Raw genomic sequence first — 26,051 nt, forward strand, 5'->3', positions numbered from 1 at the left:
GTTTTAATTTAGTTGTCCAATTTTTTTAGTTTATTTCAAAAATAATTTTTTTTCTTTTTTGATAACTCTTTAATTTCAATTTTTTATATGACAAAATCTCAAAATTGAAGAATATTTTGATATATTTAATATATCTTTAATTTAAGATAATATTTTTTTAAAAAATTCATATCAAATTAAAATAAATAAATAAATTAAAACAGAGGAAAAACTAATAACCTATTAATAGACCTATTTTGAACTTATCCTCAAATATGAATGATCATTTTTTTTTTGTCATTTTCTCATTAGTACACTCACAAGCCATTATCCAACAAAAAAAATAATCAAATAGTCAAAAAAAAAAAATTAAAAAAATTGAGATTCCCTCTCCCTCAATCTTGAAGTACTCAAATGCTAGTACTCCTTGACTAATGACTACTGTTGTTTGATTCTCTCTCTCTAATCTTATTCCATTGTTTTTCTAACAATAAACAATCATAATAATGGAATAAATATTAAAGATTGCAGCTTTGTATACTTTTGGACTTGTGATTTTTGATTTTCTTTTCTCTAGCTGAGCTAAAAAGTCTCCTCTTTCACATACTCCAAAACCTTTTTTCCCCTCATCAACTACCTACCCCCATCCCAACCCCCAACCCCTTGTGAAATTTTGAAGAATCTAGGGTTTGACAACACACCATAATAAGTGTAAAGATCCAATCTTTATTGTTTTTTTTTTGTTGCTGCTGTTTTTCTTGCTGATTTTTCCATCTTGGGTATGTTTTATTTTCTGTTAATTTCATTCTTATAAGTGTAAAGATCCAATCTTTATTGCTTTTTTGTCTTGCTCAATGCATTTGCTGTTGTTTTTATGCTGATTTTTTCATTTGGGTATGTTTTATTTTCTGTTAATTTCATTCTTGATATACTAGCTTGGTAGTTTGAGCATGGTTTCTTTGTTGAGTTTGGTTTCTTGAAATTTCAATCCAAGAACCCCTTTTTGTCCTTCTGTTTTTTTAACTGTAAATGGGTGTTTATTGCTTCTGTTTTCCTTCTTTTTCTTTTTACCATAATTTTCAGGTTGATTGAAGTTCTGTATCTTGAGTTTTTTGGAGGTGGTGTGTAGATTTTCTTGTGTTTTGGGGGCAACTCTGTCTGCACTTTTTTTTGGTCATTTCTATCTTTGTACAAATCTTTTTGGTTCTTGAAAAGAAACAGTTCAAGAAGGTTCAATATGCTGAAATGAATTTCTAGATTTGCAAAAGAACCAAGTTCTTGTTGGCGGTTTTCTAAGGGGGTAGTGTCTTTTTTTTTCCTTTTGTGTGGTTTGGGTTGAGCTTAAATGAAGCATTGAGTATTCATATAGCCGATCCTAACTTGTTTGAGATTGAGGCGTAGTAATAGTAGTACTTGTTTGTGTTTGCGGAATTATTGTTGTAGAGGTGAAATGGAGGAAATAGAAGAAGCTAACAAGGCTGCAGTTGAGAATTGTCATAGAGTGATTAGTCTTTTATCATCTAGGACACATGATCAGAATTCGTATACGAATTTAGTTAGAGAAACTGGAGAATCTGTACACAAGTTCAAAAAAGTTGTCACTCTTTTGAATTCAAATTTAGGTCATGCAAGAGTGAGGAAATCGAACAAATTCAAGAACCCTTTACCTCATAACATCCTTGTGGAAAACCCGAATTGCAAAATCGATGATCAGGCGAAAGCTCTTAAAGGGTTACTTCCTTTTGACTCTCCTGAAAATCGAGTACTAGAGATGGGTACTAATGTGAAATGCAATCTAACTTTAGGAAGCCCTTCTTTGGAATTAAGTTCAGATAGTAGAAATCCCCTTAATTTTGACCAACAAACGCCTTTCCCGAGCTATAACTATCTTCAACAGCAACAGCAGCAGCAACAACAACGGCGGTTTCTATTTCAGCAGCAGCAGAAGCAGCAGCAATTGAAACAGCCCCTGGAGATGATGTACAGGCGGAGCAATAGTGGCATTAGTCTAAATTTTGATAGCTCGACATGTACTCCGACCATGTCTTCGACTAGGTCATTTATATCCTCGTTGAGTGTGGATGGTAGCGTTGCTAATGGTAATAGCTTTCATTTAATTGGGACTTCACACTCTGCGGATCAGAGCTCAGACCAACACAAGAGAAAGTGCTCCGGAAGGGGAGATGAGGGAAGCGTGAAATGCGGAAGCAGTGGAAGATGTCATTGTTCAAAGAAGAGGTTTGTGTTTTGTCTTGCTTTATATTTTTCCTATTTTTATCATGTAATGTCTTAAAGGTGATTAATAACTTTGGAATTGTCTTTCATATAGGAAACACAGAGTGAAGAGATCAATCAAAATACCTGCGGTAAGTAACAAGCTAGCTGATATTCCTTCCGATGAGTATTCTTGGAGAAAGTATGGACAAAAGCCGATCAAAGGTTCTCCGCATCCTAGGTACTATTCACACCTTCTTCCGTAAGCTGCAGCTCAATTACCACGTGTTTGCAAATCGGAAATTTGTGATTATAATTTTTAATCACATTTTTGCCATGTGCATCTTGATCATAGAATTGGAGAGTGAGAAAGTGTATTCCCTAGGATTTTAATTGTCATGTTTGATGTATGTGGTTGATGGCGGATGCAGAGTATGAAGTACAGGTTCATGGGAACCGAGTAGCTTTTGCCTAGACCTTGTATACGTAATGAGAAATCCACTGAAATATCTATAAATATTTGACTGTGAACCTAGTTATTATCTTATATTATCTTTTAGATTGTTTTAGGAATCCGTAAACCTCAATCCTTAAGAAGATAAGTTATAAGGAGCTCCAGTCTAACATGAAAGCTTGTCTCTTTCACATGACTCCCATCCTTCTTGTTTGGCATTCAGACATACATCATATTTGGGTGCTGAAGTGAACAGCTCGAATAATGTACTGGCTTGGAGGCTGGATAATGATTAACTTAACGATCTTCCTTTTAATTTTTCTCAATCGAAAAAAGAACAATTATTATGCTTGACTTGTTGATTCTTCCTTTCAATTAACTGCTACTCAATAGTTTGCCCATATCAATAGGCTGTTATATTATTCTTTGCTTATACTTCCGGGATCTGTGGTATGATAGTGGCTCTATCAAGTCAGAAAGTGTAACTACCGTAGCTCTTTCAACTTGTCCTCCTACCGGACGGATCCAAGAGGGCCGATGCCCGATTCCCCGACCCATTACTCATTCCTTCCCGACTCGATAGGAATTGGTGGAAAGAACAAAAGATGTGCTCCAAGTCCTTGGGCTGTTGAACAGAATCCAACCACTGTATTTATTGATCACAACAACCAATTCTTGCTTCGAGTCTGAGCAAGTTTAATGCATTTTTGCATAGACTTAAACGCCTTCCTTGATGTATGCAGGGGATATTATAAATGTAGCAGCATGAGAGGTTGCCCTGCCCGGAAACATGTCGAGAGATGCTTGGAAGACGCTTCAATGCTTATCGTGACATACGAAGGTGAACATAATCATCCCATGTTGCCATCACAATTGGCTAATACCTGAAAACTATCGGAAAATTTTAACAAAGCTGATCACAATCCTCGACAGCTTTTTACATACTCTATTATCGATTGACTTCCGTTGTTGCTGTACATATGGTATTTTGGAGGATAAAACATCAATTCCGGGTCGATGAACTATGCGATAGGATTCGAGATTTTCCTGATTGTAAGAATATTTCCTCATCAAGTATGAATCCTTTTTTGTAATTTAGCCACTGTGGTAACTTAGGTTTGTGATATGCGTGCTTTCAGTTGTAGATTTAGATTTGTTACAATGCAAGAAAAGTTATATTCCTTTAATCTGCCCCTCACCCCTCCTCCGGAGCGGATTGGGACTTAACTCAACACCTTACGGCACTAGCTTACATTCATCTACAGGCTTAATTATGGGTTCACGTGAATTTGATAACTTTTCCAAAACTCTGTATATATTAAGAAATCATTTCATCCGAAATGATCGTATGTATATGTAACGTATCAATATTGTATAATTAATATTGTATAACCATGTATATATAATGTATAAGTATGTATTAGAACTTTTTATATAAGTTTGATTTTCCGCGCTTTGATACTTACCTTAATTCTTATTATTATTAAAACAAAGGTGGTCTTCGGCGCAAGAGTGTTCGATCAATGAGCACACTCCATGTTCTGAGAAAGATTTATCATTTAAAAAGATGAAGAAATGGAGTCTTTTAATCCATTTAGCTCTTTTGCTGGATTGTTGATCTGCAAAACTAATTACTAACTTTGAAAAAATATTATTAGAATAAAAGAAATTGAAGGAAAGGTAAAAAAGATATGACCCATATTTTAGTTCAAATAAACTTGATAGCGCATCTAATCACAAACAAACATTGGATGAGTTATGATTCAACAGGTTTATTGACTCGATCCATTTTAACCTGCTTACATGTGACACAATGCACCCATTTTTGTAGAACTTTTTAAAAAAATTATTTGAAATTGTACATTATCCCAATTATCAACAAAAATTAAATAACAAACAGAAATTGATACACAGACATACCTCAAAACTCACCTATAGCCTACAGGCTACAGGGCTCCAAGAAGCTAACTCCGCCTCGTCACACCTAGGGAATCGGTCTCGCGGAATCATCGGATTGGTAATAACCCATGACTTTTGTGGAACGTTACTGTTACAAAGATTTTTGGTGGTCTTACTGGCATGTGTTATATATAGTGGTGCACCTTTAACTCAGGTAAAATCATAACAAGGCTATAGCTGTGGAGATGTACAAGTTTTATAATTGGCATTCTAAGTTCATTGTCTACTTCTCAACGTCAATGCTCCTAATCCCCACCCCTGGACTACCCCTGAACTCCCTACTCCCAACCTTTCCCACTTCATCCGCACATCCCTAGTAGTTTCTAAAATTTCATATAAATATTCTTGAGATAGTATTTTTTTTGCTTACTTACCATACAGTAGAATATATAAATAAGAAATGAAGAAACTCAATACCATTATTCTTGAACAACTTGGAGCTGGGCTTTTTCTCCGCACACGAATTTCTGACCTCCAATACAAAACTTTATGGAGGGAGATTAGATTGACTTTCTAAATCATAGAATTAGCTACGGCTGAAACGACTATCAAATAACAATCATTCGACCAATTTCTCTTACTCTTATGTTTCCTTTGCTAACACACAAGAGAGAGCCCCCCCACCCCTCCCCCCAAGCCGAGCCCCTTATTAGTAGCCAAAATCAACATGAGATCAAAGTGATCAAGCGCACCTCTTGATCGATTGAACCACGTTTTTAGTCTAGTCAATGGAACTGGTGAATCTTTTCCACAAATATTTTTGCGGAAAAATTTTCCTTTATACAAAACATACCCTAAAATAAAATAAAATAAAAAATTAAGAACACATATTTGTTGGATCAGAGTTGAGGGGAATGAAGCCTGGTCCGAAATCATTCAAGATATATATGAAAACTTGTCTACCTGCCACAGTAAGTTTTGATTCATGTTGCCTTCTAATGAAAGATTTCGAAGCAGACGACATTCTCCTCAACAACATTACATGTATGTTGTTATTTCTGAGAAGAGAAAAGAGAATATGTAGACATATTACTTTTCTTAGGGTTCTTTATTTATATGCCATAGAAATGAAGAAAGATTCTTCTATTGGGAGTCCATGTGCTTGGCTTACATAAAATAATCAAATCCGCCAGTAAAAATATGTTTAAGTACGATTTAAACTTTTTGATGAGAGGGTCATATGCTTCCGCACATCTTTGCTTAGAGAATCTCTAATGTAAAGCTCATGAGATAATTCCACTTTAAAGGTTGACATGCTCAAAAGTTAATGATAAGGGAGTTTATTCCCAAGCAAAGGATGTCTTTTGCTTTCCACTTAGGTAAAGGATGGGTGGCGCCACATATAGGCATCTTAACTTAACTTCAACTGATAATTAAACATTTCAATTTTGAACATATACATATAGACATCTCAATGCGTCCCATTGTGTAATGGAAATTTCTTTGTGTCTCATGGACACCCAACGCTGATGGGGCACATAATATAACTTTTGAAAGTGTCTAGATGATCATTTTGTAAGTTGGAGTGTTTAACTGATGTAATGAAGTTTAGTTGGGTGTCTAGATATGCATTGTTAAAGTTTGAGTATTTAATTATTTATGTAGTTACTTTGATGCCAAGCTTAAATGTCAAGCTTGCCCACCTTTTGGCATTTTCATGAGAAAGTTACAAAGCATATACAACCAAAACCGTGGATAATTTAAAGGCATTTTACTCGTCTCTAATGTTAAATAATTATTTGACCCCACTTTATTGTTTGTATGAGATACTTGGAAAAAAATATGTGTATTTAAAAATAAAAAATGTCCTTAAAGTAGATAATTTTTGCATAATCATCACTTCTGAGAAGGATTGATAAAGGAGTTGTACGTGTTGATGAAATTTTAATAGGGGCATTATTAACTTGAACAATTTTATTTGGGCCGGGGAATACAGACCTAGTTGTTGGGTTCTGATCGGGGCAGATCTAGAAGGATATCAGTGAATTTTCTTGACAAAAAATTACATTATCATATATATATATATATATATATATATAAAAGAGAATCTTAGACCCGCCGACGTGTCGCCTTCACAGATGAGAGTTCTTATTTATATTTTTCTCATTTTTTTTTGCCTTTTTCCCAATTTATGGGCGACAATGAAAAGTCATGCACTTTTCTTAATTGCCGTAAAACTGAATCGCTTGTTCTTTTAAGAGCCGCGATATTATAACACGGCAAATCTGAATAAATTCAAAGACACCAAAAGAAGACAGACTAAACAAAGGAAATGGATTTCAATTCCCAGTCAACAACTCATAACGCTATGTACATCTACTCTTACGCTTGTTCCTTTTGAATCGATTAAAGTCTGCTCCTTTTTTTTCACAGTTGTTCTCTTTGGAACCTGCTCTTATATGCAGTAGAATAATAACATATTTGACTGATTGTTTTTACCACAATTATTGGATGTATCAATCATCTCAACCGTTCATCAATTTTGCAGTTTTGGGTCAGCAAGAATCACTCTCTGATGCAATATCTCGATGAATTGGGAGATGAGACTCTAATTAGATCATAATGTTGCAATTAACAGGTGTAAGGTTTTTATATGCCTGACCTATCTACAAAGTAACTTTTCTTTGTCTCATCTTTTGTTTCCAATTCTTCAGTAATGTTGTTGTTTGTACCTTCCTTTGTTTGGGGCATCTGTCTTCTTGGTATCTACTGATGATGATACGACATACTATAAAGAGAGATTGATGGAGGTTCATAAGAAAGGAGTTGAAGGTCCTCCCTTAGAATTGAGTTAATTTTGTTCTGGTGTGGACGTGATGTTCCACTTTACTAGGGAGTGTATTTGCTAGCAGCTTTTTGGTCTCTCCTTTAACGTCTGATGTTGTTGTCCTCTTCAATGTGCTGTTGATATAATAATATTCTTTATTGTTCTTACCTTCTTTTATTTCCTAAATTTTTTTATGCCTCAAGTATAAGTTCAAACCTGTGAGCTTTTTTATACTTTATTTTCATCATTTTTGTTTCAGGGTACATGCTCTTGGAGAGATCATAACGACTTACTAACACGTTGAATATTTTTAGTTCCCTTTGTTTTCTCTTTTCAGTATCATCCATTCTCCTTGACGTTCTATCTTATAAAGTTTTCACTTTGACAAACTTTAAAGTCATTAGTAAGAATATGACTACTTTAGTAGCATGTGTTCATGTTTTCCTTTTTGTTTTGTCAATTGGTATATAATTTTCACTATTCCTCTTAAATTTCTTTATTTTGAGCTTTTGAGGTTGTAATTCTTTTGGGATTTTATTTTTCTTTGCAAGTGATTTGCTCACGAATTTTATTTCGTACCTACCTATCAATTTAAAGGATTTCTTCAAATTTAATGATTTTTGCTTATTATTTTTGGCAGCACATAGTTGCTTATTATTTTTGGCAGCACATATCAGCCAAGGCAAAGTAGTAAATACTCCCATTAAAGATATATTAACCAATTCATTTTTATGTAATATGCTTCTTTACATGTTTAAATATTTTTTATACTTTCCTGAAATTTAGAATCTGTCCAAATATTTTCGTGGAGATTTTTTTAGACTTTTTTCTTATACTTAAGATAGCACTATGACTCATATCTTTTGTACAACAAAAAAGAAAAAAAAATATAGACTAAGATTTTCGAGAAATGTTTTGCCTTTGGAATAAATGTTCTTGACATGTAGTGTACGTATTGAAAATAAAGATATTATCTAATAATCATATGTATGCTTAATGAGATAGTTCATTATCGCGCGAAGCGCGAGTAATTTATCTAGTATGTATATATATATATAAGTTTTTTTTAAAATTTTTGTAGGTATATATATAAATTTTAAATTTTCTGAACACAAGACTAGAAGTTGACTTAGTGATTTAGGAATTTCAAAATTCATTTTGAAGTTCCAAATTCAATTGCATGCACTATATTTTGATCTTTTAAAATCCCTAGTAAAAATTGTGGATCCGCCACGAGACATGTATTAGTAAGCTCATGTCTTTAATTAACAAAACAAATCAATTTTTTTTCGTTAATTCAATACTATATAATCATTACGATAAGATTATTCACAATAAACAATCCATATATCCTTATTAAACTACTCGTGATCCAAAAAAAAATCATCAAGTTCTTAAATAAGGAACTCTAATAAAAGGAAGTATGAAGAATCAATTAATTAGACATTTTTTGAGTTATTAAAAGCTTTGATGTGCATTACTCAAGTCGAAGGTGTTTCGGAAATAGTTTATCTACCTTACACAAAATAGGGATAATTCGTCTCCTTACACTTAACCCTCATCAACCTCGCACATGGAAGTACGTTGGTGTTTGTTGTTGTACAAGTTGTTCAATTTTTGCCATGTATGATGTGACAACTCTTTTTTTTTTTGCAGACAATTTATCGAGTCTCATACCTCGAATTGAGGGTACTATAATTGCAGTGTCTTTCACATTGTTATGCCACTACGTACTAGAAATAAAGTTTTTTTCCATTGTGAATCAATAAAAAAATTGTGTTATAAAACATGATTTTCTTATTCATTTTCCATCGAACTAGTTCACTAAGAAAACACGGAAAACAGATTCTCATTAAAACACAAAAAGCTTCCTAAATTTTCCAATTGAAAACACTGCAATTTTAACTTTTCACACTGATTCAATTTTCTTTTTATTTTTAATTTAAGCCAACATTGATTTTATCCATAATGTTTATTCCCCAATACAAACAAGCCAACATGATAACTGAACTCACTCACTAGCTAGCAACAAAACATACGAACATACTATCCTCTCCACGTGGGATTCTGAATACGTTATTGTTGTCAACAATTCAGCCACAATACATCGTCAAATTCACCCTTTAGCTTATCTCCTACTAATACACTCCGTTCTGTTTCCCCTGCAGTCTTCATAAGCATATCCGAGGGATGCCATGCCGGAGTTCCATTTTCATATCCGTTCCACGTCAATCTTCGCAATCCACTCCCATCCAACCTCACCAAATACAAGTCACCATACGGCTGGAACTGGTTTGGCAACGACACCGGTTCTGCTGTCACTCCGTTCATATTGCCCGTAAACAAGAGCCACTCACAATCCTTACTAAAGCATACATGATTTAATCTCTCTTTATCGACTTCCTCTGATCCTTCTGGCCCTGCTACGTGGATCCTCCGTAGACCTGATCCGTCCGGATGAATAATATAGATACTAAAACAATTAGGGTTATCTGGATTATGCCTGTTGGAAGAAAACGCAATTACTTTTCCATCAGGTGACCAATTTGGCATCGTATCAATCCATGGCCCTTTCGTTAACTGACGAATTTCTTCTCCTTCCATTTCTCCTTTGAGTGCATCGATGATATACAAATTCTTATGCCCCGAACGACCTGAACGGAATACCAAATGCTTCCCATCCGGCGAGCAAGAAGGAAATGCGTTATTACCAGTCTCTTCCCCTGTGAGAACTTTTATTTCTACTGGAATTTCATCGTCATTAAGGTTTGATGAATTGAATGAAACGCGCGCGATTTGGACAGTTGCTCTTACGGATTCAAATATAGGTCCGATTGATGTAAAAATCACGTCACGTTCCGTAGGAGACCATGAATTGCAGAAAGATGTACGATCTTTGATCAATGTCCATTTTTTCGAACCATCTGATTTGACGATTTCGAGTCCTTTGAATCCCGGATTGAATGCGATGAATTCACCCGAAGGAGATGAGGCAGGGAAGAATCCGTTAAGCCTCACCATTTTCAGTCCTTTTTCAGGAGAAATTACAGGGTCCAAGTAAGGAATTGTTGTTTCTCCTGAACATGATTCGCCTCGGTATCTGTGATAACCGAGGAAAGTCGATTCAGGAGAGAAGAACGGATTGTAATGGTGAGTAGTAGGATTAATCAATTCCGTCACCGGAAAGAACTTCTGAGACTCCACATCGAATATCTCGATGTGGCGATAGCTCTTTCCGGGTCTTCGGGTTGCTATAGCAATAATTGATTTTGACCTGCCTAACACTGCTGCTGCAGGAGTAAAGCAATGCACACCAGGTGGAGTGATTCGAATCGAACCATTATTTTCATCAACCAAATTATTGAAATTCTCAGGCAAATCGATTTTGAAAATGCTCCACCAACCATCATCAGCTTGTCTGTGAAAATAAATCGTTGAATCACCGGACCAAGTTGGCCAGCCACCGTGTCGACACACAATCGTTCTCATGTCGGGTTTAGATTCAGGGAAAACAACAATATCAGTAGTCAGATCATGGAATTCGTCGTTAGGCCAACGACGATTTCCATAAGATGCAACAGCAATTAGGTGTCCGGACTTCGAAATCGAGGGACTATAATCAACGCATCCTTCCGGAGTCAATCGTGTTGTTATCTCATTGTCATCCCCGATAGTAATGTAGTAAAGAGCGGAGGAGCTCTTGAAAATTTGTTCAGCATGCTGATGAGATGAGATGTAATAAATGCGTTTATTCCGAATAATCGGACGGTCGAGAAATAAGCTATTAACGGAAGCAGGAATTAGTTTGATTCCTGAGGAGCGTCTCAAGTAAATGCGAGGAGCACCTGATCTCTCAGAGACGAAGACCAGTGTCTGGTCTTCGTCTTCGAATTGACCATTGAAATTGACGGACGCACCGTCTGTGAGACAATGCTCCTTCATTGGAGAATTGATGAAAGATAATGGAGATTTAAGAGAGAAGATATCGAAACCGTAATTGGTTCTACCAACAGTAGAGAAGATAATTGAACCATTTGGTGATTGTGAATCCATAATAATATTTTTGTTTATGTGTGGTTATGCAGAGCTAACAGGGAAATGGTAATTTATAGAGAAGTTTCAGCAGCAATATGTACATCCTATACGTACGTGTATCATAAATCTTTACTGAATGTGACATTGGGTTTAAGATAAGTGGGGGCTGGGGCAGTGTTCACGTTAGGCATGACGTTTGGTCTTTTGTTTTGACTTGTGTTTTATTTTATACGGGGGGTGAAGAGTAAGCCTCAAGGCGGTGCGCATAAGCCTTTCGTTAAATTTATTAGTTTGATTTTGATTTGACATAAAATTTTAAAAAATAAATTAGATTTTTAAATTTTGTGATTTTTATATTAGAGATATCGTAGAATGTATCAAATATTTTTTTAATCTTCTAATTTTAAAATTGAAATCAAAAAATTGTTTAAAAAAAACGACAATCTTTTTAATTGGACTAAAAAAAATAAGACAAATAAATTAAAATAAATAGGGTAATATTTAACAAAAAATGAAGAAGGAACCTACCATTAAAAGCATCAAATCAGAGCAAGTGATGAAGAATGATGTGGTTTCTGTTTTATATTTTGTACTTTGATCATGTTTTTCTTTTACCCCTTGAAATCGAAGAGGAAAAATATAAAAATTAGGATTAAAAATAAAAAATATTTTAACTTTTAATTTTTTTAACTTCTTTAAATTTAATAGCAAGTTGAATTTTGTTTCTTTTGGTATTAATTTAAGAATTTTATTAGCAATCTAATTTTAATGAGGATAATTAATTTTTTTTACACTTGCGCTTCAAAACAAAAACTCGTCAAATGCCTAGACTTACAAAGCTTATGCTTCACATTTGGCATAGATAGAATTTTTATCAAGAGTGTTCAACATCTATTATATATATATAAAAAAATACTTATATTAATTATGTATAAATATTATAATTTGTTATCAACCTAACCTCAAACTAGCTCCACCGTTAATTTTAACTATACTCCGCTCCAAAACTCGCTCCGAAAACATTTTTTAAAACATTGGTTTTGACTCCAATGGGAAAGGAAAATGATTCCTCTTTTTCCTTCTCCCAAACTACTCTGATATTTAGCTTTGTTTAGTCTTTGGCTGCTACTCCAAAAAAAAAAAAGTCCACAATGGCAATTCTACCTTTGAGTAAAGTTGATGGGACCTTTGTTCATAAATGTACATTTCGTCCATCTAGTTTATCAACTGAATCGAAGTATACATTATTAATATATTTTAATTATATATATAATATATATTATATACATATTTTAGATAATCGAAAAATATTTGATTAATTTTTCCATAATAATTCAAGCATATCTATTTATTTTTTTAATTTTAGCACTACTTAACTTGATATGATAGGACCTTATGTAAATATTAAGTGTGAATGGAATAAGATGCTGAGAAGACACAAATGGTCTAAATGAACTATTCAATATTTCATATTTAAAATTAGAAAAATGCTCAAAAATAACGTTTAATGTATTAGAAATGATTTTAAAATATCTATTTTTTTCATTTATTGGATTAAATTTCCCCCTTCATTTTATTTATTGGACCAAAGTATAAAAAATGACTCAAATTGTGCTACACCTGTCCATTAATATATATTAATATTTACAATATATAGTTTTTTTATTCAGTATTTGATATTCTTTTTAAGGCCTGATTAACTTGAATTTGTGTTGGAAAGTTTCACTTTAAAAGATAAGTATTCAATATCAAAGACGATTCTACATCTAATTAAAAATGAAAGAGTACTTACCACACAATTAATTTCTTTTCTTTATTTTTTGTGTCTTTTTAATCTTCATAAAATTCAATTAACTAAGATTTTATGAAGATTAAGACGACACAAAAAAAAAAATTAGTTGCAATTAACTTGAAAGAAACAACAGTAATTAGAGAACGAAACGATTTTATTGGATCTTTAAAAATTACAAACACAGTGGTTTAAGAAATTAATAAATTAATTAGTAGAAATAAAATTTTAAAAACCACCGTTTTATTCTTTTCCCCCCACTATATTTTCAAGGCTTCAATTCTTCAATTTCTGGATTCTATCTGCAAAAAAAAAAAAAAAAAAAAAAATAATAACGTGTTAGAAAATCACAATCCAACAATTTAGGGCCGTCAAAATGGACTTGGCCCGAGAGATCGGTCCAATCAAACTCTTAAATTAAGTGGGGTTGGGCTAAGAATTTTCAGTCTATTTAGAAACGAGACTTTTTAACCAAACATCATTTGGCACACCAGCCTCATAGGCTCAACCCGCGAGTCTCAAAGGTCAGCTCGTGAGTCGTGAATTTTAAAAATATTTATTCTATATAATTTAAGTAGTGTTAAGTTTTGCAAAATCTTCAGCAACTAGAAAATTGAAGTTATTATAACTATAAATCTTTGACCTCTTTTTCTTTTATATATTTTGTTCTAATGAATTCTATAAATGTTGACTGTTGTATTTTTGTCTATTATGTTGTTTTGTAAGTATTACACTAAAGTGTGTGCAACTTATTGACATGTGAATTTTTGACATATTGATATTGTGTTCATCAATGTTCGATAGCCTTTCTAAAAGGTTAATGTTATTCATCTTTTGATTGAACGGTCAACCCATCCCAACCCGTAGCCCTCTTAGGGCTGATTTTATGTTGTTATTTTATAGGCCCTTTAGTTTAAAGGGTCAGCCGATTCTAACTCATTTAACTCGCTAGGTACATTGTATACCTTTGAGCAATTTAGCTGTGCAATCTTCATCACATTTCATCTCACAATGAGTGTATCCACCAGAACATTCCTTTTGACATTCATTGTAACAACCTATGTAGTCAGTTGAAGCAGCTTCAAATTTTTCTTCATTAGCCATGGAGACTTGTACAGATGAAGAAATAACAATAATACAAACAAGAAACACTGCAACAAGCTTTTTTGATGCCTCCATTTTAATTATTTTTTTTTAATAATTTGTTGCTTTTTGTGTTTCTTTTTGGTTATGCTATTGAATCTCCTATATATAAGTGTTTTTGGACATTTAAATACCTCAAATTAAAGTAGTGGATATACATTTTTGTAGGAAAATTCTGGTTATATTTTTATTTATTTATTTGTGGTGGGTAATAAGAAATATATATTTTTTAAGGAGGAAGATATACATCATAAAACATTAGGCTTTCAAGAAAAATAGTAGTATATCAGTGTAATTTATAAATGGGATCTGAAAAGGATGATGAGCATGGGATTTTATTCCTATTTTGTGAAGATCAAGTGGTTTTTAAGAACATAAAATTATTTCTTAATTAATTAAAAATATCGTATGCAACTTTGTTCCCTTGCTCATCTAAAAGTTGAAGTTAGGGCGTGTTAATTATGTTGGGGGAGGAAGCACCACAACAAAAGTTTGATATGACAATAAAAATGAAAATAAATTGGACACGAGAATTTTACGTGGAAACCCCTCTAACTGATAGAGGGGAAAAACCACGGGGTAGAAGGATCTCACTATTTAAAATATGGAGTACACTGCTCTCAAATACAAGGAGAAAACAATAATTAACACTTCTCTCTTGTAAAAGGAACAACTACTAAAAAGGACACTCAAGACTACAATATTTATCTTGGTGTATAACTCTCTTTATATTCTTACTCTCTCTTTCTGGGATGCTCTAAATGAGGGCACTAGCCCTCTATTTATAGGAGGATGAAAACGCGTTAATTTTTGTACGCGTTTTTTCCTGTCAATTTTTTCCTGTCAAAATGCATTAAGTTTTGTACGCGTTGATTTTTCTGTAGGCATTTTGCTGCTGCTTTTTCCTCCCCTTTTTGACTTTCTGTTCTGCAACCTTTCTTGACTTCTTGCATTCTCTCACTTAAAGATTTAATTGAGAATCAATTAAGTCTTCACACCATCCTTTCTACCCAATTACTGTAATATTGTGTTTCTGCTAGGCCAATAGAAGATCGACACCATATGAACTTATTACTGTTGATCGGCTTCGTAAACATATCTGTTAAAAAAAAATTTATGTATAAATAGTAGATGTCGAACCCCCTTCGGCTAGTTCGTGTGTCTACTTTTTCAGATTTTGAACCCCTTATTAAAAATTCTTGTTTTGCCACTGGCTGGACCGGTGACAAGATTTGCTGCAGTGGGCTTTAATCTCCTTAAAGAAAGCGAGATATCCGCGCCTCAGCTAAGAAAGTGAATTTATTTTCTTCATTTATTTTTTAATTGTAATTTGTAATCTTGTAATATCAACAATAATATATATATATATATATATATATATATATATATATATATATTTGATGATTTGAGTTGCTAGTTATAGGACTAATTATTGGTATAAATCAAAGTGAGGCGCTCATGATTTGTTGAGATTAGTTTGTAATGATTATAAAGAATGAACAAGAGTCTAAGAGAAAGATGATGATGTTTGACCTAAAAATGCATATATTGAATCATTATTTGTTTCACATTTTAGTACTATCAATCATTATTAAAATATTATCTATAGTAGTGTGCTTATATTGGTGTATTTTGGTGATTAAGTGAGTTTCGTGTTGGTGTTTGTTTTGATTTTTTTTAAATTATAATTGAGTTTTTTTTTTTCTAAAAGAAAAACAAAAAATCTTCATATTTAGCTAGTCATTTCTCTCGTAGAAAAAAGTTTATGATTTTACAAATATATAGAGGTTCATTCTTTTTAATTTGATAGCATTCAGCCATTCACAATATAGTCCTTGAGGCTTTGAGAATTTTGTTTAAAGGGAAAATTTGTGAGACACAAGTGATACGTTATCACTTGTGTGAACTTTTTATTCTGAGTAAATTTGTGAGATTATTTCTCTCGATATATTATTTTTTATGCAATGAATTGTTAATCTCCTCTTGTTGATTAAGTCGATAAAATAAGTGTCACTTCTAGGTTTTGTGGCAAGTAAGATCGATCATCATTGATGCTACTAACTATTCTTTACCAAAATGACATAGGAACTTTTCACTACCAAAAACTCAATGCTATAAATTTTTCAACACTCCATATATAATATATCGAAATTGTGTATACACATGCAAAGACATTTGAAAAGAAAAAAAAAATCAATTGTTTCAAAACTCCTTGCTTCTCTTATTGACGATCCTTGTCCATGTCGATAGCAATGTTTTAAAAGGCGAAGGCGTCAAATTGGGCATTTTAATAGGATAGTTCACAAGGTCGTAAGGCGTAAGTTTTGAGACATGGGGCGGATCGAAACAAAATGAATCTTTAATTTTTGCTAATTTATATATTTTACGGAAAAGGGCCAAAATTATCCCTGAACTTTGAAAAATAGTTTATTTATGCCCTTCGTTCTACTTTAAGGCCAATTATACCCCTACCGTTATACTTTGGGCCAAATATGCCCTTGAGATTAAATCTGTTTTTTTTATCTATTTTTTAAAATCAGTTTTTTTTATTCTATTTTAAATTTGTTTTTAAAATCTGTTTTTTATATGTTTTTTAAATCCATTTTTTAATCTATTTTTAAATCTGCTTTTTAAATTATTATTTTTAAAATCTGTGAATGCAAATTTATTTTAAAAACAAATTTAAAATAAAATAAAATAAACATATTGTAAAAACTACATAAAAAACAGATTTAAAAATTTTTATTTTAAATTTGTTTTTAAAATCTGTTTTATATGTTTTTTAAATCCATTTTTAATCTATTTTTAAATCTGCTTTTTAAATATATATTTTTTAAATCTGTGAATGCAAATTTATTTTAAAAACAAATTTAAAATAAAATAAAATAAACATATTGTAAAAAATACATAAAAACAGATTTTAAAAAAATAAATTAAAAAGCAGATTTAAAAATAGATAAAAAACGAAATAGATTTTTTTAAAAAAAAATATTTTAAAAAAATGGTTTTAAAAACAGGTTTAAAAAAAATTAAAAAAACATATTTAAAAGGAGAAATGAGTTGACCACTGAGAAACTGACACGTGGCATTCTGTTATACTCAAGGGCATATTTGGCCCAAAGTATAACGGTAGGGGTATAATTGGCCCTAAAGTAGAACGAAGGGCATAAATAAACTATTTTTCAAAGTTGAGGGGTAATTTTGGCCTTTTTCAGTATATTTTATTAGAATATCACCAAAAAAAATTACCAAGTACAATGTCACAAATGAAAAACTACTTTTATTCTTCTTTCCCTATATTTGATATACTAATTAAATGAATGTTTTTGCATCCTTTGGTCCATCTCCAAGTCTTCAAATTAATTTTTCATTTTCTCGATTCTTTCTGCAAAAATAGAAGATAATAACATATTAATAACATGTATGATAATCATTGTTATATTACAATAGGCTAAACTCTAAGTTTTTGGTGTATATAACTTAAATTCAGTAAAATTACATGCATATATGTAAATAACTCGCGATATAAAATATTGTGTAAAAATCCTTTAATTTTGTATTATCATATAATAGGAAGATTTGTCTTTCTCAAAAGAACTACTTGAAGAAAATCTTGAGACGCTTCAAGATGCAAGACTGTAAGTCAATTTCTACTCCACTTCCTATTAATTTCAAGTTATCCTCAAGTATGAGTCCTAGCAATGAAGAAGAGGGGATGGAGATGTCTCGAGTACCGTATGCATCAGCAGTGGGAAGTTTAATATTCGCCATGGTATGTACAAGATCTGACATTGAACAAGCAGTGGGAGTGATCAGTCGATACATGGCTAATCCTGGTAGAGAACATTGGAATACTGTTAAGAGGATCCTAAGATACATCAAGGGTACCTCAGATGTTGCAATGTGTTATGGAGGATCAGACTTTACTGTTAAAGGTTATGTTGATTCAGATTATGCAGATGATCTTGATAAAAGTAAGTCCACCACAGGTTATGTGTTTATTCTTGCTGGAGGAGCTGTAAGCTGGGTTTCAAAACTACATCTATCGTGGCTACATCTACGACGGAAGCAGAATATGTAGCAGCTACACAAGCTAGCAAAGAGGCAATATGGATGCAGATGTTACTGGAGGAGCTCAGGCACAAACAAGAGAAGGTTGCTCTGTTTTGTGACAGGCAGAGCGCTTTGCATCTTGCAAAGAATCTGACATTTCATTCAAGGACAAAACACATACGAGTTCAGTATCACTTTGTTCGTGAGAAGGTGGAAGAAGGCAGTGTGGATATTCAGAAAATTCACACCAATGACAACCTGACAGATATGTTTACGAAGTCGATCAACAGTAACAAGTTTATATGGAATCGATCTTCTATTGGCCTAGCAGAAACGTAACATTACAGTAACTGGGTAGAAAGAATGGTGTGAAGACTTAATTAATTCTCAATTAAATCTGTCACGACCCAACCCCGTAGGCCGTGACTGGTGCCCGAATTGAGCACCCAAACGTACCCTTAGCCCAAATTAGTACATTATCTGAGTAACATAGTTAATGATCAGAAGGGATCTCCAAATAGATCACAAAAATAGATATAGCGCACGAGGATCAATAGGTTGTCGCAAAACACACAAAACCTAAAACATATATACAAAACCCACAACATAATTTCTCTACAGACCTCTACAGATGATAACATAGTCATATGACGGGACAAGGCCCCGTCGTACCCCTGACCAAAATATCCAAATATACAGAGATAAAGTCAGTACCAAAATACAAGCTCCGAACAAGGGAGCACTGTCAACGATGCAACAAATGTCCTAAACAGGCAGATCATCAAATCGAACTTCGGTACCTGCGGGCATGTAATGCAGCCCCCGAAGAAAGGGGGTCAGTACGAAAAATGTACTAAATATGTAAAGCATGAACTGTAATAAGTAAAACCATAATCTGAATAGTAGGTGCAGAAAACGAAATAAATGTTCAAAATTTCAAAATGCATATCATAATCACAAATCATATATGCAAAGACATATGCCATATACGGCCCCATGTCATGGGACTCGGTGAACAAAACGTGGTCGCCCTCCCGGCATTGGCGCCACAGCACATCATAACACCAGAGTAGGAAATATCTCCGTAATAGATCATATCATATCAGATGGCCATATCAAATCATATCAAATCATATCATACCATATCATAAGCATATGTGTACATGGCACATCATAACTCTGTGGCATAACATACACCACAACCCATGTACATGTCATACCTGCCCCCTTACGTCGGGGCACGGCGAAAAATGCAGAGAAGTACGCTTGATAACATATCCTGGCCCAGGCTCAGTGAAAGAATGGTTACAGTATGCACGAGTAGAGTAGTGAGAAACTAAATGCAATTTAAAATATAAAACATTTATAGAGACTCAATAGCTTAATCCTGATGACAAGTCATATAAAAGAAACTGACCTATATTCATAGTACACTTTTTTCAGATGTCACGATGGTTTATGTCAAAACAGTCTTTCAGAAATTATTTTCCATATTCCGAAACATAATATGAGGATCAATTGAATAATTGAAATAACTATCATTTAAAAATCAAGACAATAGTTATTTCAAGTAACCTTAGGTTGCCATTATGAATTATACCAAAGCATGAATTATATCAAAAGATGAATTATACCAAAATAGGATGGCTGGAATCAAACTCATGTATCAAAATATAAAGATATAATTTCTAGGAATTTACGAACATTAGCCATCCTAGTGTCTCTAAGAATAGGAGCTTCTTTGGAATTTATACCTTCGTCCGTTTGTTTCATATAAATCATGCCAAAAGAAAGAAAGGTTAGCTTTACATACCTTTAGTGTTTATCCGCACACAACATGTATATGCTGCCTCATACCTATATTAATACGTTAAGCGTTATGGTTAAGATATGGAAAGGCATAAAACGTTTTTTATCGTTAGTAGATTATTTCAAACAAAAAAAAACTGGAAAGCACCTCCCCTTAACTTCATCACCCTTTTTCGAGTATATAAAAGTAAAACTGGGTTTTAGAGTCTAAATGAAAGTTTTAGGTCTATCAAATAGCTTTTCAAAACATCTTTAATCAACCAAAACGGAGCATTACACAAGGAGTTATGCTAAATTTACTAACAGCAGTCCCATCCAAAAAACGGGTTTGCAAAACACAAAATTCTGGGCAGCAACTCCCTTATATTGCTCACTTTTTTTCCACTTTCAAATCAGTCATAAAATCCCCAAGCAACATCAATAATCACACCTTCAAATGCCATGTCAAGACAAGCCAAGACGATATTCAAAAATACTCCAAATCTGTCCATTTTAATACCAACACTAATCATGGGATTTTCTTGCTTCCAAGTTCATTTAATACAAGTTAATATCTTTATTATAACCTTATTGGTAAGTTAAGTCAGCCCACATTCATAACACTCAACAACAATTCCAATCCACATACAACTACTACATCTTCCGATTATCTTTAATAATTCATAGTGTTAACATTTTATTGAAACAATCCTAAAAAAGCCCAACCAACATATAGTGCAACATATGACCTTCATTACCATTAATCCTCCAATCTCAACAATAACAATAACAACCTATCAAAATAGCCCTTAACTACCAACATAAAGATGCTCAAAAACCTCATGAACACCTACCACAAGCCAAGCAAACCACCTATAATTTTTACACCTTATTTCATACTATTTTTCAACAATTTTCGTGACCTATTGCAGCAGCCACACACAACCACAACATCATTCATTCATATGCAAGAAAGTCATGTTAATATCACCACAAGTTCTACAACAACCCATAACAAATTCAACCTCAACCTTAACCATTTAATTCCTTCATTCTCATCACAAAATCCATAACAATAACAATCCAATACTAAGCAAAATTAATTCATTCTTTTCTACACCAAGCAGCCCCAAACGTCTCCTACCATGCCTCAACATCAACACCCATAATTTTATACATTCATCACTCATTTATCAACTCACACAAGCTTCAATTACCTTCAAGATGAGGGAAAAACAAAAAAGGAGATGAAATCTTACCTTAGGCTTTTATGACATAATTTGCTTGAAAACTTGAGGGCTTGGTCAAAAATGTTTTTTCTTGCTTCTCTAATGGATCCATCCTTGCTTCCATAACCTTGAATAATCACCACACTTAATCCCTCAATTTCTTCCTCACTCTCAAGCTTGTGCGCCTCTCTCTCTCTAGTTACTTCTCTCTATTCTTTCTTTCTTAAAGGCTTAGGAAATTTGGAGAAGATGAGGGCTTCTCTCTCTTTCTTGAATATTCTGGAGTTGGGATACGTTTTTGGCTGCTATTTTGGTCAAAATGAAGACCATGTGTGCTGCCCAAGGTGACTAGATGTCCCCTACTAAAGCATGGGCCAATTAAAATTGGCCATGTGGCAGTGGGACTACTTTTCATCCCACTATTTAATTTAATTCATCTCAATTAATCTCAAATTCCCACTTAATAATTCAACCATGGTTAATTAATCCCTAATCTCGATTAATATTTCTATATCAGTAGAAATTTGAAAACTGGTCGAGCCATTTTTAAAATTCGGAATTAAAATTCGCAGCCAGCACCTTTGTTCAGTAAAACAGTCATATCTCTTGATATCGATATCGAATAAATTACCCCAACCTATGGTTGGAAAGATAATCCAATTATCTACAACTTTTATTTTATAAGGTTTCCCAAATTCCTGAGCCATGATGGCGTTATGGTCTCCCCAAGTCAGATTGCCCAAAAACATAACTTAAAAACATCTTTTTGGAGGGCTCACACTTGGATTTGGCTCAAGGGTCCTCCTTGAGTTGTGTTTAACTTCACATACATTATCCATATAAATTATCATATGTCCTTTTTATAAAAATCCATTAAGTGGGCTCCACCTCAGCTCACGATTAAGCCATCTATAGCCATAGTAAGACAAAAACAAATCTGGGGTGTAACAAAATCTTCAAGTGGGAGAATGCAAGATAGTCAAAACGCGTTTTGAACGCGTAGTCAACAAAACGCGTTTTGAACGCGTAGTCAAAAAAGGAACAAAACGCATTTTGAACGCGTAGTCAAAAAGGGAGGTTCAATACGCTGATTTTACGCGTTTCTAGTTTCCTATAAATAGAGGACCTATTGCCCTCATTTAAATCATCCCAGAAAGAGAGAGTAAGAATACAAAGAGAGTTATACACCAAGATAAATATTGTAGTCTTGAGTGTCCTTTTTAGTAGTTGTTCCTTTTACAAGAGAGAAGTGTTAATTATTGTTTTCTCCTTGTATTTGAGAGCTGTGTACTCCATATTTTAATAGTGAGATCCTTCTACCCCGTGGTTTTTCCCCTCTATCAGTTAGAGGGGTTTCAACGTAAAATTCTCGTGACCAATTTATTTTCATATTAATTGTCATATCAAACTTTAGTTGTGGTGCTTCCTCCCCAACAATTATAGCAATCTTTATATTCATTTTCTACATTTTCAAATGTTTTTTTAAAATTTTCTGCTTTACTTTCTTCATTAGCTATGGAGACGTGTATAGATGAAGAAATCATAATAATGCAAATGAGAAATACTGCAACAAGCTTCTTTGATGCCTCCATTTTTTTTGTTATGTTTCTATTTTTTTATGTGTTTGTTGCTTTGTGTTTAATGCTATTATAAAATACCACCTCAAATTTAAGTGGTTGATAACCAATTTTGTAGGAAATTTCTGGTTGTGCTTGTGTTTTCTTTTTTTTTGCTTCTTTTTTTGGTTGGTAATGAAGACTTAGTTTACTAAAAATTAGGAATTATTATAAATTATGATTTGACTAGGATATATAGTAAATAACTATACTTTCAAAAATATTAAGACTATTTTAAAATTAAATAACTAGGTTGTATGTCATTTTGTTTCCTTCTCTGTATATAGAGAAATGTTTTAAACTTGGACTTCACACTTCATGTATTAAGAGGTACTGCATAGTTGCAGAGGCGAATCTAAGTTTTGAAGATAGAGGGGGCACCACTATTTTAAAGGGGAAAAACAGCCTCTTGTCTGAGCTCAAACTCGTAGTGATGTGAGATATATAGTGACAATTTCAACTAGTGCACCCAAATGAGTTCTTATTATGAGAGTGCATAGCTAAATATATCATCCTATGTTAGACAATCTATACAAAAAAAAATTAGAAGTTATCGGGTGCACGTGCACCCTCATTGCCTTCAAAATTTGTGTCATATGCCGCATAAAATTTTATGTAATTTACATAAATCTCATAGTGTTAAGAGTTAATTACATTATCTCCCTACTCTTTTCCAAGTTATAAAAAAATCTTAAAATTTAGGGATTTTGGATATATAATTGGACTTCCGGATACATAGGAGAGGGATGTATCTGAAAGGGGAGAGATGTATCAAAGAGGGGATAGAGATGTATCACAAAGGGGATAGGATATCCGGATACATAGGAAAGAAATGTATCCGAGAGGGGGATAGGAATATATCAGCGAGAGTGGAGTGATATATCCGAGAGGGATTTTGAATTTTTTTTAAAATGATATGAAATTTTAGAGATTATGATAAAATAAGATGTGTATTTAGATAATTTTTCCTAAAGTTTTACTAGTTAATGTGGCAAATAAGGTCACCACCGAAGCCTACTTTTTTGTGGCAATAAGGGTCGCCACTAATTTATTTATTTTAAAATTAATTGTCAGTGTATAATGTATTCCTACTACATCACCCAAAAATATTAACATTATAACAAGTACACTTAAATAAAGTGTACTCTCCAACGGATCCTTCGTTTTTTCAACTAGTACATCATCTATATATGCAATAAAGTTTTTATAGAACTCTATAATACATTATAATTGTATATATATGGGTAAAATAATTAAATGTCTTGGAACTCCTCGATCAACACCATTTTCCTTGTATATATTTTATATATAAGGAAGTGTGAATTTTATATACTATACTCCTTTTGTCTCAAATTAATAGTCGCTTTAAGGATTCGTTTGGTATGAGGTATAAGATATAATAATTCAAGGGATAAAATGTATGATTATTTATCTTGCGTTTGATTTGAGGTATTAGACAGTCCTAAGATTATTTATCCCACCATTTATATTTTAGTGATGAGATAAGTTATCTCATATACATGGTGGAATAACTTATTCCAAGATAAGTTATTTCCAACCAAACGACCCCTAACAGTCTATTAGAAGCAAACTTTCTACCCCACAAAAATTGAGGTAAAGTTTATATACATTATATTCTTTTCATACCCCATTTGTGAGATTGCGTGACTTGTTATTGTTTTAGCTCAAAAATAGTGTCCCAAAATGATTATCATTTTAAGAGTAAAGTTGGTTGTTGTTTCCATTGTACCCTTTAATATGAAGAGAAAATTACCTGATGTAGTGATTTTAGCCTCCTTATTACTCTTTATAACGATACTTTTTAAATATTTCAAAAAACATAGCAACATTATGTATATCAAAGCAATATATGTCAAGATAATTAAGAAGACATAAAATAAAATTAAAAAATAAATGAAATTAACTGCAATTGACTTTAGAGAAACAACAGTAATTAGAGAAAGAAACGATTTTATTAAATCTTAAAAATTACAAATACAGTGGTAATTAATTAATAAATTAGTAGAAATATTAATTTTTTTTAAAACCACTGTTTTTATTCTCTTTCCCCCCTTACATTTGCATCCTTTGGTCCATTTCCAAGGCTTCAATTCTTCATGTTTTGAATTTTCTCTGCAAAAAAATAGAACATAATAACGTGTTAGAAAATCGTAATCCAACATGTTATTATATATTATACGTTAAATTTGCAAAAAAAGAAGAAGAAGAATTATTTTGTCAATCAAGCAAGACAGAAAAAGACTACCTTTGAGCAATTTAGCTGTGCAATCTTCGTCGCACTTCATCTCACAATGAGTGTATCCAAATCCTGCATCGGAACATTCCTTCTGGCAGAGATTGTAACAAGCTGTGTACTCAACTGCAGCAGTGTTAAATGCTGTTTTGAATTTTTCCGTGTTACTTTCTCCGTCAGCCATGGAGATTTGTACAGATGAAGAAATAACTATGATGCAAACGAGAAACACTGCAACAAGCTTCTTTGATGCCTCCATTTTTTGTTTTTTGTTTTTTTAATGTATGTGTTTTGCTTAACGCTTGAATTTTTTTATTTTTTGTTGTAAAATTAGTGCTTGTTGCTTGTGTTTCTTTTTTTTGGGGGGGACAATTTTTTTATGCTATTAATTCTCCTATTTATAGCATTTCATTTTGAGAATATATGCCTCAAATTAATTTGGTGGATATCCAATTTTGTAGGATATTTCTGGTTGTGACGTTGTGTTTGTTTTTATTAATTAAAGAAATTGGAGTCGTGAGAACCGTTCAACATATTTTTAAATAGTTAATAACTTATAAGTTGGGCGTAAATTAAAACATGTCGATATATCGGTGTTTTTAGAAGGCGAAAGCATGAGTCGGAGCGTTTTATATTAGATAAGACGAGGAATAAGCATATGTTCTTGAGATGTGATGTGCAAATCTTATAGATCTTTAAATTTTACGAAAAAAATCAAAATATAAAATTTAGAAGTTAAATGAAGTTCTGAAAATATTACTAATAATATAA

General features: G+C 32.9%; 4 protein-coding genes across 4 annotated transcripts; 1 reads left to right on the top strand and 3 right to left on the bottom strand.

Annotated features, from left to right (window-relative positions):
* Positions 1-360: 360 nt before the first annotated feature.
* LOC129899548 (probable WRKY transcription factor 21) lies at positions 361-3,879 on the top strand. Its single transcript, XM_055974550.1, has 3 exons — positions 361-2,217; positions 2,309-2,434; positions 3,391-3,879. The coding sequence occupies exons 1-3, from the start codon at positions 1,430-1,432 to the stop codon at positions 3,533-3,535; spliced, it is 1,059 nt and encodes a 352-aa protein (XP_055830525.1). The 5' UTR covers positions 361-1,429; the 3' UTR covers positions 3,536-3,879.
* Positions 3,880-9,243: 5,364 nt separating this feature from the next.
* LOC129899470 (uncharacterized) lies at positions 9,244-11,448 on the bottom strand. The gene has a single exon (XM_055974454.1). It carries the CDS (start codon positions 11,424-11,426, stop codon positions 9,459-9,461), a length of 1,968 nt encoding a protein of 655 aa, XP_055830429.1. The 5' UTR covers positions 11,427-11,448; the 3' UTR covers positions 9,244-9,458.
* A 1,941-nt stretch (positions 11,449-13,389) lies between these two features.
* On the bottom strand, positions 13,390-14,396 carry LOC129898594 (uncharacterized). Its single transcript, XM_055973184.1, has 2 exons — positions 14,163-14,396; positions 13,390-13,499 (listed from the first exon to the last, which is right to left on the bottom strand). Exons 1-2 carry the CDS (start codon positions 14,374-14,376, stop codon positions 13,474-13,476), a joined length of 240 nt encoding a protein of 79 aa, XP_055829159.1. The 5' UTR covers positions 14,377-14,396; the 3' UTR covers positions 13,390-13,473.
* A 10,619-nt stretch (positions 14,397-25,015) lies between these two features.
* On the bottom strand, positions 25,016-25,635 carry LOC129901392 (uncharacterized). Its single transcript, XM_055976542.1, has 2 exons — positions 25,293-25,635; positions 25,016-25,159 (listed from the first exon to the last, which is right to left on the bottom strand). The coding sequence occupies exons 1-2, from the start codon at positions 25,537-25,539 to the stop codon at positions 25,134-25,136; spliced, it is 273 nt and encodes a 90-aa protein (XP_055832517.1). The 5' UTR covers positions 25,540-25,635; the 3' UTR covers positions 25,016-25,133.
* Between the last annotated feature and the right edge of the window lie 416 nt (positions 25,636-26,051).

The sequence above is a fragment of the Solanum dulcamara genome, chromosome 8 (assembly GCF_947179165.1).
Source record: "Solanum dulcamara chromosome 8, daSolDulc1.2, whole genome shotgun sequence".
Taxonomy (NCBI): domain Eukaryota; kingdom Viridiplantae; phylum Streptophyta; class Magnoliopsida; order Solanales; family Solanaceae; genus Solanum; species Solanum dulcamara.